Source organism: Syngnathoides biaculeatus, chromosome 18 (assembly GCF_019802595.1).
Source record: "Syngnathoides biaculeatus isolate LvHL_M chromosome 18, ASM1980259v1, whole genome shotgun sequence".
NCBI lineage: Eukaryota > Metazoa > Chordata > Actinopteri > Syngnathiformes > Syngnathidae > Syngnathoides > Syngnathoides biaculeatus.
Genome location: NC_084657.1, coordinates 803,139 through 820,000, shown reverse-complemented (window position 1 = coordinate 820,000; position 16,862 = coordinate 803,139). Strand labels below are relative to the sequence as shown.

The 16,862-nt window shown below is 50.5% G+C and overlaps 4 protein-coding genes across 8 annotated transcripts in view; all 4 read right to left on the bottom strand.

Annotated features, from left to right (window-relative positions):
* The window catches only part of tm7sf2 (transmembrane 7 superfamily member 2), a 5,684-nt gene extending 1,145 nt beyond the window's left edge, over positions 1–4,539 (bottom strand). The window contains exons 1-11 of one of the 3 annotated variants that reach the window (XM_061803662.1): positions 3,920–4,538; positions 3,273–3,375; positions 2,932–3,128; positions 2,807–2,861; positions 2,493–2,687; positions 2,014–2,117; positions 943–1,062; positions 692–860; positions 533–613; positions 336–458; positions 1–5 (exon numbers count right to left, since the gene is read on the bottom strand). The exon at positions 1–5 is cut by the window's left edge and continues 63 nt beyond it. In XM_061803662.1, the coding sequence (XP_061659646.1) occupies positions 1–5; positions 336–458; positions 533–613; positions 692–860; positions 943–1,062; positions 2,014–2,117; positions 2,493–2,687; positions 2,807–2,861; positions 2,932–3,128; positions 3,273–3,345 (1,122 nt within the window). In that variant the 5' untranslated portion in view covers positions 3,346–3,375; positions 3,920–4,538. Of the gene's footprint in view, positions 6–335; positions 459–532; positions 614–691; positions 861–942; positions 1,063–2,013; positions 2,118–2,492; positions 2,688–2,806; positions 2,862–2,931; positions 3,129–3,272; positions 3,376–3,919 lie in introns of all 3 variants that reach the window. The other 2 variants (XM_061803661.1, XM_061803660.1) reach the window with 2 other exon arrangements.
* Positions 4,540–4,561: 22 nt separating this feature from the next.
* Positions 4,562–8,742, bottom strand: vps51 (VPS51 subunit of GARP complex). Of its 2 annotated transcripts, XM_061803659.1 has the most exons (13): positions 8,620–8,742; positions 8,264–8,468; positions 7,817–7,946; positions 7,584–7,730; positions 7,273–7,492; positions 6,400–7,195; positions 6,105–6,320; positions 5,918–6,001; positions 5,691–5,825; positions 5,501–5,622; positions 5,201–5,288; positions 4,852–5,131; positions 4,562–4,818 (listed from the first exon to the last, which is right to left on the bottom strand). In XM_061803659.1, exons 2-12 carry the CDS (start codon positions 8,426–8,428, stop codon positions 4,871–4,873), a joined length of 2,364 nt encoding a protein of 787 aa, XP_061659643.1. In that variant the 5' UTR covers positions 8,429–8,468; positions 8,620–8,742; the 3' UTR covers positions 4,562–4,818; positions 4,852–4,870. The 2 variants fall into 2 exon arrangements, with proteins under 2 accessions (XP_061659643.1, XP_061659642.1); XM_061803658.1 differs by having other exon boundaries at positions 4,562–5,131.
* A 595-nt stretch (positions 8,743–9,337) lies between these two features.
* On the bottom strand, positions 9,338–14,643 carry frmd8 (FERM domain containing 8). 2 transcript variants are annotated; one of them, XM_061803765.1, is made up of 11 exons: positions 14,288–14,643; positions 13,264–13,361; positions 13,000–13,167; positions 12,748–12,849; positions 12,438–12,496; positions 12,115–12,281; positions 11,816–12,019; positions 11,598–11,721; positions 11,367–11,516; positions 10,818–11,040; positions 9,338–10,755 (listed from the first exon to the last, which is right to left on the bottom strand). In XM_061803765.1, the coding sequence occupies exons 2-11, from the start codon at positions 13,352–13,354 to the stop codon at positions 10,643–10,645; spliced, it is 1,401 nt and encodes a 466-aa protein (XP_061659749.1). In that variant the 5' UTR covers positions 13,355–13,361; positions 14,288–14,643; the 3' UTR covers positions 9,338–10,642. The 2 variants fall into 2 exon arrangements, with proteins under 2 accessions (XP_061659749.1, XP_061659751.1); XM_061803767.1 differs by lacking the exon at positions 14,288–14,643 and adding an exon at positions 13,616–13,989.
* Positions 14,644–14,838: 195 nt separating this feature from the next.
* On the bottom strand, positions 14,839–16,845 carry rom1a (retinal outer segment membrane protein 1a). The gene is made up of 4 exons (XM_061803768.1): positions 16,696–16,845; positions 15,932–16,362; positions 15,621–15,867; positions 14,839–15,542 (listed from the first exon to the last, which is right to left on the bottom strand). Exons 1-4 carry the CDS (start codon positions 16,843–16,845, stop codon positions 15,327–15,329), a joined length of 1,044 nt encoding a protein of 347 aa, XP_061659752.1. The 3' UTR covers positions 14,839–15,326.
* Positions 16,846–16,862: the final 17 nt, after the last annotated feature.

The following is a 16,862-nucleotide window of genomic DNA, read 5'->3' as shown; positions in this document are numbered from 1 at the left end:
CTTCTCTGTTACAAAAGCAGCCAAACAATGAGTCACAGCGTGTATTTTGTGTCAGCGCTAACAAAGAACTGACAGCCTCCATTTTAACGGGGGACCTTCCCTTGCGTCTGGCAACAAAGGAAGGAAGGAAGGAAGGAAGGAAGGAAGGAAGGAAGGAAGGAAGGAAGAGAACGCACGTGGGTTGCAAAGTACCCCAAAGCCATCCACACCCCTCGTCGCTATCAATGGAGGTGATTCCAATTCTCTTCGTGATACTTTAGATGAATTCCTCAAATGTGTCAGGAACGGGAACGACCTGGACACGTGTACGGTTGGGGGGGTTACTACGTTCTTACCGCACGGCAGAGACCAAGCCAAGGCCATGAGGAGATCCCCCAAGTAATTGGGATGGCGAACGAGACCCCACCAACCGGACACCAGCAAGCGCTTCCCCGTCGCCGTGGCGATGGTCTCCAGCCCTGAGACCAGCGGAGGACGACGCAGATGAGAGCGGCGCCGAGTCACGGAGAAGATTCAATCGACGGGCACTGACTTGCGACGCTTGGGTGGGCCGGGTTCCTCCGGAACTGATTCTTCTGCGAGTTGGATTTTCGGAAGATATAATATCCGATACCTGCGACGGACGGATAAGTCGTACTTTAAGAATGGAGCAGCGTACGTATTGTGAAAGTCAGACCGGAAACGCGCTCACCCTTTAAAGCTACGATGGCAGCGACCGCCGGCGGGCTCAGATCTTGAGGATGCTCCACCAGAAAGGCCGCCTGCAGCCCGTACGCGAAGGGGACCCAGCTCAGGTCGCCGAAGACCAGCATGAAGCCGAAACCGTCGTGCGCGATGTCCATCGTGGTCAAGACCGCCTCCTGTTGGAAAGGGGGGGGCACGAGCGGGTCAGCCCGACCGAGCGCGAGTATTCTGGAGTACTTTGCCACTTTGCATCCGGACCTCGTTCCAGAGAGCGTCGGCCACGTACAGCAACTGAAAACTGTTGACCAGGATCATGGCGAGGGAGGCGGAGCCCCGAAGTTCCACTTCTTGCATCAGCACGCCAAAGTTGAGCACCACCTGAAAGACACGGCGTTGGGGGGGGGGGGGGAGTTGGGTCCAACTGACAGTGTTTCAAAACTTGCTGCATTTCTTGTCGGGTCACGCGGTTGTTTTTGTTCCACTACGTGCAGGCAGACTCTCACGTATACGATTTCAATATTCATGTTGGAAGTAGCGTTCGGGGCGTCAAATGTGCGCTTCGACTCCCCCCAGACGAACGCACCAACACAAAAAGTGCGTGCTTTCGAACGCAGTCGTCCTGATTGTGGTTCCGAGCGCTCCGCAAAGATCAACGGCGGAATGACCTCGCGCGGCGGTCGGCGGTTTCGGAGGCCGGAGTGAAAATCAACCCCGTCATCCCGAGTGAACTGAGCGTGTTCGGGGTGGGGGTGGCGGGTGGGGGGGGCACCAAATCACATCATATATTGATGTTCCATCTGTCGTGTGTCACGCTTGCGCGCGCTGAGAAGACTTCGGCAAAAAGCTTTTTCCAATTCCAAAGGACTGAAAAATTGCTGTCAGGCCGAAGCTCCCACACAAAGTTGGTGGGAGGTTTTTGTGTCCTCGCCTACGCGGCTCGCTTGAAAGGCTTTCCTGGTTTGCCTCTGAGCACCAGAAATTCAATATATTGACGTCACGTCAATAAAAGCTGGATTTTTGCTTTTCGGGGTCTTCAGATCGAATGTTTTGGATGAAATTCATGGACAAATGCGGGGAGGGGAGAGAATACAATTACGATTCAGTCAGTCGAAAGGGAGAGAAAAAAAAAAGAAAGGACTGCAATCATCTTTGTGGTTTCACGTGTTGAACAACATCGCCACCTGCTGGCAGTATTCCGAAAAAAGCGTCAGAGGACAATGACGCAAATATGACGTCGATCTGACAAGAAAACAACTTTTGAAATTCGTCACGTCCAAAATGATTTTGCGGACCAGAAAAAACGTCAACTTGTTCTTGAGTTCCACTCACCCAGCCAATCAGACCCGGTCGGAGCTCACAGAAGTATTTCAGGTCAAAATGACCGATGCGGGGGTTCAGCTCCCGTCCAATGAAGAAGTCGTACAGAACATTTCCTAACCCAGAGGAAAAAAAAAAAAAAAAAAAGTCAAATGCATAACAATCAAGATGTTAAGAGAAATAATACAAGTCCTGCATGATTAGAAAAATACTCCTTTGTGTTGAACGATATCAGAAAATGTAAACATCTTGCAGGGGCAGCTCAATAAAAAAAGGCCTAAAACTACAATAATAATAATAAGATGATGATATTCATCATAATCAGAATACTTCCCCCGGTGCCATTTGGTGTACGTAAAGGCAGAATTTGGGATCCGACTTTTACAACATGTTGTCATTGGCACCTTAGCAATGAAATCCAGAATTTCCCGTTAGCTTGAATGAGAAGTTCACAATCGGGCACATCTCGATACTGACGGCGGCGTTCTCACCCGTGTTGCCCCCCAAAGCAAGCGCGTGAGGGGGGGCCCAAAAGGAGCGAACGTACAGGTAGGCGGAGAGCGCGAAGGAGACTCCCGTCGCGCAGGTGGCCAGCGGCAACGTCAGCTTGAACAGGAACGCCACAGGAACGTCCAGCGTCAGGAGCAGCACCAGCAGAGCGCCGCTGATGCACAGGCTGTGGAAGCCTGGAAAGGGGCGAGGGCCACGCATCACCTGGGTCCAATGTACTGGAAACCAGAGCACGAGTCTGCCGCGTCCCGTGGCCTTTTGCCACTTCACTCGTCCCGACCGATCCGAGGCATACCGTTTACGGGGTACTTGAGGCGCGTTCCGTCTCTCAGTCGAATTCCCTCGCAGACCTGCCCGAACGTTATTGGGAACAAATGACAACAACAACCACAAGAGCAACATTAGGAACAGCGCCCGTACCTTGCCCAACGGCAGCGAGTAAAGGAAGGCGTGCAAAGCGATCCAGCTCAGCAGGAGGGGGGGGGCCCGAGGGTCCCACAGCTGCTCCGGCGAGGGCAACGGCGGCGGCCAGCGGAGCAGAGCTCCGTCGGGAGATCGACTCCCGCAAACCAGGGAAAGCAGCGTCAGCGGGAGAAAGGTGGTGATGCAAACGGCGCCTGGGGGGGGAGGGGGGGGGTCACGGGAAAGCTTTTCGACAAGTGAGCCACTGCGACGACGACGCAAATCCTGTCAAACACGGGACAGTCCACCAGGTTGCGTCGGGGTTGGACTTCCCTCCCCGGCAAATGGTTCCGACTCACCCAGGGTTCCCCCAAACTCCTTCTCTGCGCCGTGGACGGATTTGCCCGACGCCGCTTGACACTTTGACCTCATTATTAGTCTGCTGTCAAAACATTAGCACATCTGAAATGAGAAGACGCGAGGCTATCAAATCCTTTTTTCAGCCAAAGAACATCGACTCCAGTGCTCTACGTTGATCATGTACAATCAGGGCTGTGCATGAATGCAGCAAAGATGAAAGAGATTTACACATAGATAGACATGTAAATGCAAACACACGTAAATGGGCACCGGTACGCAAAATCTGAGGAACAAAAAAATAAAAAAAAACAACAACCAAATCTGCCATTCCAATAATAATAATAATAATAATAATAATAATACAGTTCTGAATTGAGGTCATTAGGCCGACACTTTCCAAAGCCATTGAATATTTTTTTCCAAAATATTTCTATTTCAGCGGGAAAACAATAATTGTTCGGTTTCATTTTGTTATCGTCACATGCAAACAACATCACTAAGTTGCTTCATTCAATCCTGAAAAAAAAATACGTGGGGCAAAATTAATGCTGCTTATTAACTGTTCTACTGCTTTGAACTGCTATATGGAATAATGACGTTAACAACACAACGATGAAAAAATATGCCAACAATTTGTTGAACTTACTGGTGAGGAGAAGTCGCCCCAAATTTTGGCCAACGGAAATTGCCGCAGTCGAGCCGCCGCGGGGACACGCCCCCTTAGCCGACGCCACCGGCAGTCCAGCCAATCGCATGTCCCAACAGGAATCTGAAGAGGGCGGGGACGGGAGGCTTCGCCCAATCAGGTCGGTCAGCTTAGGTGGCGTCACCAGTGGCCGCACAACATGCAGAAACAAATGGCGGACGTTTGTGAAACACCGATGAATGATTACATATTTTGCTGTTTGTTCACATGGAGAAAAAAAAAAGATGAGGGGGCGAGCAATTTAGTAATAAGTGCACAGCACCATCGAATGTGGTTTTTTTTTTTTTTTTCATCTGTTTTCCCTCACAGTTCAAATGCTCAAGTACAGACAACAAACGTCTTTGGACAATGGACGCAATATACACATTTCATTTACATATTTTCGTGAAGATTACTTTTCCCGACCCAGTGTCAAACAGCACCGGACACAAAAATTGAGGTCAGAAGTAGAAAACGTGGACGGTGCACCCCGAAAGAGCACAGTAGATACTATTATTCAGTGATATATTCAATTAATGCTGCAATCAAGACTCTAACGTGTACTAAAAAAAAAAAAAAAAAAAAAAAAAAACGCACACGGCACAACACATGGGTCTGCTTTGATCAAGTCCATCTTTTTTTTTTTTTTTTTAATTCAGATTAATAAATGCCAGCAGGACAAAAATGCTCAGTTCCTCATTACAGACAGCATCCACGAGAAAGTCCCTTCAAGTATTCCAAGTTCTGTAGCATCTTACTTACTTAGTATTTGATTACTATTTTAGCGTCCGGGAGATTTGTCAATAAGGCCAGTCTGACGGTATTAATACGCCACCAATGCTTTATGTACAGCTCCGCGCTACAACGTACACGTAATGATGTCCAGCGGGCGCCGCCGCTGCACTTTGACCTTCAACCTCGTTCGCAGATAACTTCAATCACGCTTTGCTCCATCGGGGCGGGGTCCAGGCAGCGGTGGGCGGAGCTTCCCACAATCTCATCCAGCAGGAAATGGACCAGGTTCTCGTCGGACACGAAGCGCCACAAGTACATCTGCAGGTAGTGGCAGTCGACTTGGATCTGCTGCAGCCCGTAGCGGCCGAAAGTGCGCAGCCGGACGCACTCCAGGAACGTCTTCAAGCTGATTTTGATGATTCCCGTCATCACGGAAACCTGAAAGAGGCCGCGAAACGTCGTCAGGAGCCCATTTTGCGAGGACGCGCGTCCACTCCGCGTACGGACCTTGTTGAAGTCCACTGAGCTGAAGATGTCGATGCGCTCGGAAAACAGCTTGTGGATGTTGCTCAGCAGGTTGGTGTCCATGGGGGCACTGCAAAAAAAAAAAAAAAAAAACAATGACGGTAAAATTCGCTTCCTGGCATTCGGTGGCGTCGTCGCACACCTAGCTAACTGAAACAAAGGAGATATTGAAGCGATGCGAGTTCTACACTTCTGTCAAGCATGATAAGGTCTCCCCCTTCTCACTGTTGGTGTTCAAGAGCTCCCCCCGGTGGAAAAACCGGGACACGAAAAGCGGCGTACCTCGGCGTGTAGCTCGCGGCGTAACGACTTTGCTGCCTTGAGCTGCTGTAGACGGAGAAGGTCCTCTTGCTGGAATCGCTGCTGTGCGCCTTCCGCACGCCTTCCTCGTACAGGAGACCCACCTGCGGCCGCGTCAAAGAATGGAGGCCGTCTGCTCTCGAGAAAAACGCTCCAAGGCCGAAGACGTCACCTGCACGTCGATGGAGGTGGCGTCCTCCACGACTCTCTTCATCACCGCGCGCACGTTGCGAGGCTCGATAGTGTTGACCCAGTCTCGCGTTTCCACGCTCTTTCGAAGCATCTGGGAAATAATCAGACCTTGAACCTGCAAATGCAAAGACAAAGGCGTACGGGAAGAACTGAGCCGAGAGTCCGAGCGAGCGCGAATCAAACGAAGGTTTCGGCCATTTTATCAACCTTGACGTAATGGTTGAGAAGCTTCTGCGCCGCCTCCCGGGCATCCGCGCAAAGAGCGGTGACCGCCGTCACCGGACTGTGGTGCTGATGATGTACCGAAAGAAAAAAAAAAAAAAAAAAAGGACGAGACAATTGCAGCAAACAAGCCGCCCGACGGCATAAAAGTAGCAGACGGTCAGCTCTTAACCTGTGCCAGGAACTGCTCGTCGGTAAGTGTGAGGATGTAAGAGATTGTGGAGGTTTCGTAATCCAAGCAGAGTCGAGAAAGGAGCAACAGGAGGGCCGGCGGGGTGGACCCCCCCTTGTCTCCCGCGCTCTCGCAAAACTGCCGAGAGGACTGACACACAAACTTTATGAAACTCACGACCAGACTCTCGCGGACGCCCTGGCAGCAGAATTCGCCCTACGAGAAGACAAAAGAAGCCACCACTGAGCGCGTAGTAAAATAAACAGCAGCAAAACCCAGAAGCCAAAAACGTCACCTTAAAGTAGGGCTTATTGGAGAAGGTGATGTCCTTGGCCGTGAACAGATGCACAGACGCCAACACCGACTTGATCTGATTGAGAAGCGAAGCCGACAGGGAGGAGAGCAGCTCCGGGAGGCCCGTCGGGGCGTCCCTGCCGGAGGCCGGACCCCCCGAGCGGGGAACGCCCGGCGCCAGGCGAGGCGTCGCCAGGGCCTGCCTCACGTCGGTCAGGCTGTCCACGTAGAAGCTCTGGAGAGCGGCCAGGTACTGCCTGACTCGCTCGGCGGCGGCGCGGATGACGATCTCGGCGCCTCGCTCGGGCACCGGGGAGTCCGGCAGCAGCTTGGCCACGGCCTGGAGCCTGCGGTGGAAGCGGTCCAGGGCGCGGACCAGGAGGGAGTTATCGCCCACCCCCTTCTCCGCTCCGATCCGTCGCTCGACGAGCGAGAAATAGCGAGCGGCCAGATCGTCCACGAAGGCGTGCAGCTTGCCGGTCGCCATCTGAGGAATATTTTTGGACGCCAGCTCGCCCGTCTGAGCGCGGTTGACAAACAGCTCCTGGTAAGACGTGATGACCAGACACAGGCTGCTGACAAATTCGTTGCAGCCCCTGTCCATGAACTCCAGGATGTCGGAGTTGGAGGCGGGCGCCGGGCCGGGTCTTATCTCGGCCTCCAGGCTCCGCAGGTCCAACGTTAGGCGGGCGCCCGCGTGGCTCAGGAACTTTTCACACAGCTCCTCCGCGGGCTCGTCCAACTGCAGCAGCAGCTCGACGCACTCCGAGAGGTCTTTGGGGCCGGAGCCGCCGTCCCTGCGAGCAGAAGCGGACGTGAGCGCCATCTACCTCGTTTTTTTCCGCCGTTCCCGATGACATCTCTGTCCACTGACCGGAACTTCCGCCGAAGCTCCTGCGCCAGCTGGTCCACGATGGCGCGGCAGTCGTCCTGGATGCCCTTGAAGGAGGGCAGGTGGCTGTACTGTTGCAGCACGCAGCGAGCGCGCCGGTGGGAAGTCACCGCTTGAGCGTACGCCCGCAGCTCCAAGCACTTCTTCAACCTGGCGGGCAGTTCGAACAGAAACTGCAACTTCCTCAACAGAGCGTGAACCCCTAAGAGGGAAGAGGGAAGACGGAAAGGAAACGGGACACGTAAAGCGGAGCGCAACCCGCTCAAGCGGACCGCAAAGTTCCGCCGTCTCACCGGAGAGTTTGGTGATCTGAGCGTGCTGGTCTTCGAGGGTACCGCTGATGCGAGCGCTAAAATCGGTGATGGCCGCCATGTTAGCGGACAGGCAGTCCATTTCGTCCTCCATCTTTTTGAAATCATTCTTCATCTTCCTTATGGTGTCTGCCAAAAGAAAATACCAGAGGGTCGGGTTCTACTCCAGGTGTCGGCGGTCATATACAGTCAAAGCCCCCCCCCCCCCCCCCCACCTGTGGCCGATATGAATTTGTTGTAGTTTTCGTAGACCAACGTCTGCATGTCGCTGTCCAAAGAACGGATCTGCTTGACCATGCAGGTCTCCTGGTCCATCAGCTCTGCGAGGGAGCACTCCCTCCGGAGCTGAATTGGGACACAAAGCGCACGTCAGACGTCTTTCGTATGCGACGGTACGTCAACACCTTCCTTGGCGTATCCTCAAAAACTTGGGCACATTTAAGTTTAGGTCGACATTTCAGGAGGAAGAATCGAAAATGCGCGACTGTCTAATCTTTGCAGGGCAGCTCGTGAACATCAAAAGCCGCAGAATCAAGAAATGGAGAACGGAACGAACAATGTTATGAATGCGCTCGTGCCCCGTGAGTGGTGTATGGACCGGGCTTCAATGGACTTGTTTATTTATCATCATGACGGGAGAGTGAACGGAGGAAGGCCCTCACCTTGTTTAGGTAGTCCTCGGGGTCAAAGTGCGCCCCGTTGATGTCACACGGATCCAGGGAAGGCGGCGTATCGTCGGCCTTCCCTTCTCCGTTGAGCCCGTAGTAGAGCTTCAACATGCCGTGCACTCGACGCTTCCTCCCTGCGTCGTCGGCTTCGGCGTCCATTGCAAAGGCTGCTCGGCTCAAATTCAAGCAACACAATCAGCTAGCAGGAGAAGGAGAAGAAGAAGAAGAAGAAAAAGGGAAAAAAGACTTCCTGCTAAAAAACCGAAACCGGGAGCAATAAACGTATTTGGCAATATCACTGAACACCATGAATTATCTAACTCATTAACTAAATAAAATGTTGAACAAACCTGCGGACGCGTCCATTTGCAAGCGGAGCGTTTGTGTGGCCGAGAGGACGTTACGTAATCCACAACGTTGTACTTCCGGGTAATAGACCCGGATAAACAATCCACACCGAAATCCAAATGATGAGCGACTACAGGAAAAGGATACATTTTTTTTAAAATTCTAAATACAAAAAGTCAGTCATTTAATTGGTCAAATTATTAAAACGAGACATGTTTATCCGGGAAAATATTGCAAGCCTAACAAATCCCGAAAACGATCGTTTAAATAATTAGTTATGACTAAAATGAAATTTCAATTTATAGGTTTGCATTGACGTCACCACAGTCCTTAGACCAATCGGATAAAAAAAACTTCACGCTTCACCTGTGTTCTTTGACTTCCATGACACACAAGATGGCATCATTGGAAACCTATCCATTGAGATTTATACATCCCATGTAAAAAAAAAAACTGAAATTTACTTAATGATAGAACTGAATGCTGTAACCAAGAGTTCCCGTAACCTGACAGAATAATTCAATAAAAAACAACACCTGCCTCCCTTCTCAGGTTGGCTGAATATATGCAAATATTTGTAATATCTCAGACGAGTTACTTTATAAAAACAAAGAAGAACCCAGCAAGGTTGCCTTCCATTCCACAAGCACCAGTATCATATTTGCATTGATATATTGAATGTAAAAAAAAAAACAAAAAAACAATGTAACCACCGTAGAGTACATTATAAACATTCCAATATTATTTATTGTAAGACAGAAAGACAGACTTATTGTGAAGTCTGGTACAACTAAACGTGTTCTCAATGACTTCCTTACGCACTCTGTATTAAGTACAATTGTTGAAAGTACACTCTTAATAGCAATGCTGGAAAAAAAAAACGGCTAATCATCCATTTTATAAAAGAAGGGCATCAACATGGTGACGTGCTGAGTGACTAAAGAGAAAATTCAGTCACCCGTCAAGGAGAGGAAAGTGAGTTGAATGTGGAAAATAGATTAGAAAGTACACAGTTGACTGGTCAATAAAATAAATAAAAGCCCAACGCTTGCAACACGAGTGCACGAAAGCCATCGAGATCCACACAAACACGAAAGGCACTTGATGCTTCCGCAAAGTGATTGAAGAGCGACAACATCACGCGTGTACGTACACGTCCACACGCAAAGTAGACAAAAACAAAAGGAATTGGAAACGAGTGCAGCCTTTTCGTAAATGATATTATGAATTGGAATGGCTAGTCTACAAAGTGGCATGCAGAGGAGAATTTAGCAAACGACAGTGCTGCTGGCTTGGATGCATACATACGTTGGCAAACCTCAACGAGCATGAAAATGTTGCGTTGGTCGCTGCAAAACGAAGGAATTTGACATGACTATCAAGACCGTGCGTGTGCGCAACTATCGCTTCCTTTCATGGCCAATCGAGAGGCTAAGAACTCCCGTTCCTGTTAGCTTCTTGGCGCTCTTTCGGTTTGCAATGAAAAGACATTTCATCGTCATGTATGTTATTTGGAAATGTTGAGTGAAGGGTTCATACTTAGAATGTGAAGATGATTTCCATCCAAAGTCAGCAAACTCTAATACCGCATCGCAATCAAAAATTCCTCAATTATTGTTTCATCGCCGACCTTCTCTGAAGCAAGGCACTAGACTTGAAAATATTTGTCCCGCAATTACGTAGTATACGTCGTCTTGCGATAGGCTAAGTTGCCACGGACAAAGAAAGAGTCGTGAGGTTTTGAATGTTGCTCACACCTCGAAGGCTTCCACGCGACAGTCGTTTCGTTTCGTTTCATTTCTAGAAGGCTTTCTGCGGATGGAGCGAGGCCGCGCTCAGCACTTGTGACCCGAGCCAAAAAACTGGCTTGGCGTCGACATGAATAGATGTGAAAAAAATGCACGGAAGGTCATTCGATAGATGCGGTCAAACCCGGATCCCGCACTTGGTCCAACATCTCAATCTTTTCAAAGTTCTGTTTTGGTCTCGGTGAGCAGGAAGGCGGCGGCGGCGGCGGCGGCAACTTCAACCCTGCTCCAGACTCTCGGCCGCTTGCACGGAAGAGTACACGGGCGCGGACGCCTGTCGCGTGAAAAAGGAGGCCGCTCTTTTGGGCTTGAAGCATTTGATTTCTTTTCCTAGAAGAGAAGAGACGAGCTCGGTTGTGTTTCTGGCCACAGCGAAGGGGGCGGGAACTCACCGTTGTCCACGTAGTTTATGGTGTGAAGCGAACGGACGCGGCTGCACACGACGCTGCTCTGCCGGCGCAACATCCGGCGCCGTCCGTTCTCGTCCCCGCCGCCGTCTTTGCCGGACGCCTGCTGCGACAGACCCGCGTCGCCGTCCGTTTCTGCCGCGGCTCCTCCCTCGGACACGGACTTCAACTCCACGCAAAACTCGATGAAGCCGCTCATCAGCTCTGCCTGACAAACGCACGCACGCACGCACGCACGCACTTCATTTTGTCAAGTTCCCCGTGTGAGGATGCAATGAAGGCAATTCTCGCCATGACAATTACACCTTTTGCTTCAAGCACGAGTGACTTTTGTTCTTAAAAGATGCCACGCCTCATTGCTTTTAAATTGACAAATCCCTGACGATCAAAAGGTGCGGCCACCTCTTCCATAAACATAAATCAGACTTCCCGACCGAGAAGGCTTGTTACGTCGGCGCTTTTCATTCTGTTATGAATCACTTTTGATTCGCGCACGTCTGCATCCCAATGCTCCCGAGAAGACGACCCACTGACTTGTTTGGAGTAAATCTTCAGCAACTTGTTAACCGGAGTGCCGTCTTCGTCGCCATCGAACTCGAGCCACAGGATGTGCGAGTCGCTTTCCTCCTCGGGGTAGCTGTGGTCCCAGGAAAGCTCACTGAAGCGCAGGCCCAGAAGCACGTGCTGCGCCAACGAGGAAGAGGAGGAGCGTCGGCGTTGACTGAGGGCGGCAAAACGTCACGCGCACAAATAACGAGCACCCACTTTCTCCTTGACGTCCATGACGTAAACTCCCTCCAGGGAGATGCAAACACTGACAGCTTTGCGTTTCAACCTCTGGAGGATCCCTTGGGCCGGTTTGTCGATCTCTCCGTCAAAGAAGGCGCATCTGTTGAAACGGGTGAAAAATCTTTTTTTTTTTTTTCCTCCTCTTCTCCTTCTTATTCTTCTTTTTATTTGATGCGATGACAGGATTCTCTTACCCATAATAAGGCAGAGAGTGACACGTGCCGAGGTACCGCTGTAAAATCTCAGAGTGTCGCCGAGAGTCTCCGATCTTGACGTACTCCTCCAAGAGATCGCGCTCCAAGCCCGCCTGACGGCCGGACTTCCCTCTCAACGTGGAGAATAAGCCTCCACCCCCCGCGGCCACGTGCGCCGGAACCAAAGAAGCCAGCTTCTTCTCGCTGCGGGCGGAGCGACACGGCACCGACAACGCTAGCGGAACACAGACCGACCTTAAACGGGTCGGCCGGTCGCGCTCCGGCCGACCTTCACTCACCGCATGGTCGAAGTCAATTTCTGCCTGTCCAGGCCCGTCCCCTCGTCCAGAGCGAGGGTCAAGGCTCCGAGAGAAGCCCAGTGTTCCGGATCGCACGGGTATCGTCCAGTGATGACGTTGCTCTTGGCCTCTTCGTACAAAAGTCGGAGCACTCCCTCATCTTCTATCTGTAGACCGGGACGCCAAATGAGGCGACGTCACAACTATGTCACACATTTACCAGGCCGTACTTACTGCTCGGAATCAAAACACAATCCAACGTTACGGTGTGAGCAGAAAAGGAACATTACCTTTGCTGTTCACTCAACAAAGCTCAAAAGTACCTGCAGCTCTTTGGATTTGCGGAAAAAGACGTTCCGACGGTATTGAAGACAGGGCTCATCTGAGGAGAGAAAAGGCAAACCCTTGAGTGCGAGTAGGAGAGCTGCTGTTGCTACGACGACGACGACGTTTGATTCATGAATTCACTGACACTTTTCATTCAGCTATATTGGAACATAAATTCACAAGAAAAAAACTATTGCTTTTTTGTTACACACGTTTTACTGATGTCAATTGGAAAAGCCGCCATTTTCAAATTCAAACGTTATCAACGGGAACTCGGGAACAAAGGCTCGCGGCCCAAACAGCCACCTTGTGAAATGTCCTCCTCAGAGGCGTCCGTGAAGCGGTACAGCAAGTCTTGCCACTGGCGACACACTTTGTACGGGTGATGCCTCGCCTTTAACTGCACCTCTGTTGATGAAAGGGGTGACATTTGTCGTCATCATGGCGCATATCTTTATTTGTAAAGCTTCCGTTCGCTCCGAGGCAAGAAATGTAAAAGAGCACAGCACCGACACAACAGTACATGTGTATATTTGTAGATTACATTTTTTTTTTTACCAAGTAGGGGAGACGACAGCCAGAAGGCAAAAGCGTCCTGGGCACTCTCAGGAACACGAAGAGCCTCTCGGACTAAGCGGCCCAACTCTTGCACAGTGACACTGCTGAGCCCTTCCACTGATAAGTGCACCGCGCTGTCACCAAAGAGGTACACAAGCACATCCTGAGCTGCTCGGGAAAACACAGTTGAAACGTAAGGAGTGCAGAAATAATAATAATAAAAAAGCAAATTTCCTGATGAGTATTTTCCACAATGACGCATACAGTGGGAGAGTGCGGCAGAAGAAGCGACGCTTCCTCTTTGCGAGTGGTCATCTGACGAGTCTGGGGGGAAGCTGCACTCGTCTCCTTCCATCTCAAATCTGAAACACAAAAACGCAAACTGGACATATTGTTCATCCATCGTCACTCGCTGACGACATGCAGTGCCATGCTAACGACAATTACATTTTGTCCGTGACCCCGCTAGGAAAGAGACAACGCGAATGGAATCTTTTTTTTTTTTTTTTTTTAATAAGTCTGTCTTTCTGTCTTTTTTTTATTTTCTGTGTGACAAAAAGTTAGCCCGGAGGAAACCGAGCGCAGAGTGCGAAGCAATATCGACAACGTTGAATACCTTGACACAAACTACGTGCTTCTGAGATGTCAATACTTTGCCTCCCCTGTGTTCATTGGAAAGAGTCGTTGGTTTAGTAACTTTAGGATATTGGGACACATGCCCATTCACTTAAAAAAAAAACAAAAACAAATTTAACAACATGAACATCTTCACCAAAAAGTAACATCTAAATCGAGCAAGCGTTATGAGGAGAATTGCGGCCACTGCTCTCGGACTGCACAGCGAAGCTAACGGCCAGCGAGTGGATGCAGAAAGCTAGCTGGTTCGCTAGCTACTCCGGACCGTCCTGCGCACTCGATTATTTTTCAAACGCTAGTCTGTCCCAACCAATGGATTCCGTTCATTTCTTTAACTGGAGTCGCACAACACCCTATTTCAGGAAAGACGACAATCGTTCAACGTGTCACTGTTCGTCTCGCCGTCAAGCAGCAATCGCGCAGGTTTACGTTCATCGCCGAAATTGTGCTCGGAGTTAACGAGACGTCGAAACGAACGGATGCCGGAGAAAGCCCATAAAAGGCTTCCTCTGAAACTCACTCATTTCATGGAGGTGTCCCGAATAAATACATTGAAAACCTCCAAACTGTGAGCGTTAATGCCTTACTTTGGTGTTAGCATGAAGTGCCGTTAGCAAGTGCAAGAAGAACATTTGGGTCGCGGTCGACTTACCTCTCTTTTCTCTTGTCGACCCGGTTAGGAATTCACGTAATTCATGAGGCACGAGCGTCAACAATGAGTCCTTTTTTTGTTTGTTAACAAACAATATCTCTGATGTGAGCGCCTGGCCAACTAGTTTTTCCCGACAGGCGCCACCGAATCGCTTGATAAGAACAACTCATTACGGGGCGTGACGGCTTCGTCCAAACGCTGGAATCGTATCATGATGTGTTCATCAACCGAAAATTAAAAAGAAGAAGAAGAAGAAACGCAAGCGTGGGAAAATTGCACTTAAAAAAAAAAAAAGAAACCTTACGACGTAAGCCGTAATTAAACATTACAGAAGGGCAGTTCAATGTGGTCAATTGACGTTCAGGCAATTGGTTCGGAAATGACGACACAACATTTGAGCCGGGCCCGACTGCGTGTGACGCAATTCGGTCACGTGATCACACGTTTCTGCAGCTAATTATAAATATGCAGACGCTTGACAACGGCACGAAACAATAACTATCATTACCGTCCGTCTAAAATGTGGCTTTTCAATACTTGCTATACTTCCTCGAGGGTATGCACGCATTCACACATCTCCCAATGCAAAAAAAAAAAAAAAATCAATCTGATGCGTTTCATGATGACTGAATTACTTTTATTTACGGCGTTATAAAACGACCACAGAACACTGAGCTACGTAATGCAGTTGTGAAATATGAGAGTGCAAGGGCAGCAGCTTTAGCATTAACAAATGAGATTAGCAGGTGTCAGGGCAGAGGACGCACTTAACGGCTTTAATCGGCCTTCTCAATCCAATCCACGGTGACTTTTTTTTTTTTTTTTTTGTTGAAGTTGAAAAAGAAAAAGTTTCCAATAAAAAGGAATGACAAATGCAAAGGTCAAAGCGGGAATCAAAGAGCCCACTCCACAGTAGGACCTTCCATTTTGAATCCTCGCGCTACCCTCCCTTCCTTCCCTCGGAATCAACATCAAGCTAGGTGCAAGTGAGGGAACTTATCCAATTTCATTTGTCTGAGAATCTTTGACGTGCACGAGTTTAGGTGGACGGCGGGGCTGGCGTGTCTGCGGGCGGGCCCTCCTGGACCTGGTTTTTCAGCAGCAGGAACTTGAGGACTGGGTCAAAGTACTCCACGAAGGTGTCTTTCACTCCTTTCTCCAGCAGGTATCCTTCCGTCTCCACCTCGGCGTTCTCCTGCCCCGCCACGGCGTCCACGGAGGTCTGCAGGAAGCGCAAACTCACCAGCACGGAACCCTACGGCAGGAAGCGAGGCGGGGTTTGGCGCAAAGGCAAAGTCCCCCGCGTGAAAAGTGCGACACGGCCGGCCGGTACCTGCAAGAGGAAGACGGACAGTACTCCGGCGCCGATGGTGTTCATCAGGCCCATGTAGTAGTTGAGCAGGGCCTCCCTGCAGCCCCGCAGGTAGACGTTGAGCTCCTCGGCGTCGTACTCGTAATTATAATGAGCCGAGTTGTTGGTGAGGTGGTACTGGATGCACGGCCGAGGAGAACTGGGATTGCAGCAACTGAACGGGACCCCGTCGACCAAGTAACGCCCGTCCACGTTGCTCTTGACGCGGCTGGGGGACAATTCAACGAGAGTAGGTACGCGTACGACGCACGGGGAAACCTTTGCGCACTTACTCTTTCACTTCCTTGGAGTTGAAATCCAGGTAGCGATTGCTGATCCACTGCACCTCAAACCAGTCCCGGTGGTCGTTGTTGCCGCAGCACTGGAAGTCCATCTGCAAGCGGTCGATGTTCTGCTTCTGGAAGCAGCGGCCCGGGGTGTCCGTGTCTTTGTAGAAGCGGATGCCGTTCCTCAGGCCGGCCTTGAGGGAAGACTCCAGGCTGCCCTTCATGGCGTAGCTCATGACCACCGCCAGCAGCATGAGGACGGTGAAAAAACACGAGACGGCAAAGTAGGGCTTCAAAAAGGTCTTCCAGCGAGGAAATCGCCCGGCGTCCAGGGCGTCCTGGCAGATCTTGGACGCAAAGTAGTTGATGCCCAGCGAGGCCAGACCCACGACCATCAGCGTGTTGGGCACCACGTGGACGTCGGCGTTGTCCATTACCTGGCGGAGAGACGCAGGAAATATCCCCTTACCGTGTCCCCCGTTCTAAACTGTGGGAATGTGCAATCGAGATGATGAGTCTGGATTCAAAGCGGGTCGCGGGTCGCGGGCTCCGACGGATCCGTTTCAACTCGTTTGACGGCTTCTGTTTTTTTTTTTTTTTTTCCTCTCACAGCGTTTCGAGGTCAAGTCAAATGTCTGGAACATCCGGATACGCACCCCAATTTGTCAAGTCTAGATGACGTTGGATGTACTCGGGCCATTCCAGACACGCTTTTATACTTTCTACGATCATTTCCACGAGTGTAACTCCTACAAAATAAAAGCACGCACCTCAGCCCTCCTGCGGAGTTCCGTCTTGAGGACGCACCCGAGGGTGAAGGTGACGGCCCCGGCGACCGTGGCGCACCAGGACAGGAGCCAGAGTCCCTGGGCCAGCTTCACCCTTTTCTGGAACGGGAACTTCATCTTCATCACCACCATGCTTGCAGCGAACGGAG

Excerpts from the sequence above, each read along its gene's own strand:
- frmd8 (XM_061803765.1), bottom strand. The coding sequence starts at position 13,354 with ATGGAAGGAGACGAGTGCAGCTTCCCCCCAGACTCGTCAGATGACCAC. Across the intron at positions 13,168-13,263 it reads TTCTGCCGCACTCTCCCACT|CTCAGGATGTGCTTGTGTAC; the intron begins GTATGCGTCATT and ends TTTCCCGAGCAG. Across the intron at positions 12,282-12,437 it reads GCAAATCCAAAGAGCTGCAG|ATAGAAGATGAGGGAGTGCT; the intron begins GTACTTTTGAGC and ends CCCGGTCTACAG.
- rom1a (XM_061803768.1), bottom strand. The coding sequence starts at position 16,845 with ATGGTGGTGATGAAGATGAAGTTCCCGTTCCAGAAAAGGGTGAAGCTG. Across the intron at positions 16,363-16,695 it reads AACTCCGCAGGAGGGCTGAG|GTAATGGACAACGCCGACGT; the intron begins GTGCGTGCTTTT and ends TCTCTCCGCCAG. Across the intron at positions 15,868-15,931 it reads AACTCCAAGGAAGTGAAAGA|CCGCGTCAAGAGCAACGTGG; the intron begins GTAAGTGCGCAA and ends ATTGTCCCCCAG.
- vps51 (XM_061803658.1), bottom strand. The coding sequence starts at position 8,428 with ATGGACGCCGAAGCCGACGACGCAGGGAGGAAGCGTCGAGTGCACGGC. Across the intron at positions 5,623-5,690 it reads CCACCTCCATCGACGTGCAG|GTGGGTCTCCTGTACGAGGA; the intron begins GTGACGTCTTCG and ends ACGCGGCCGCAG. Across the intron at positions 5,132-5,200 it reads GCTCAGTGGACTTCAACAAG|GTTTCCGTGATGACGGGAAT; the intron begins GTCCGTACGCGG and ends GGCCTCTTTCAG.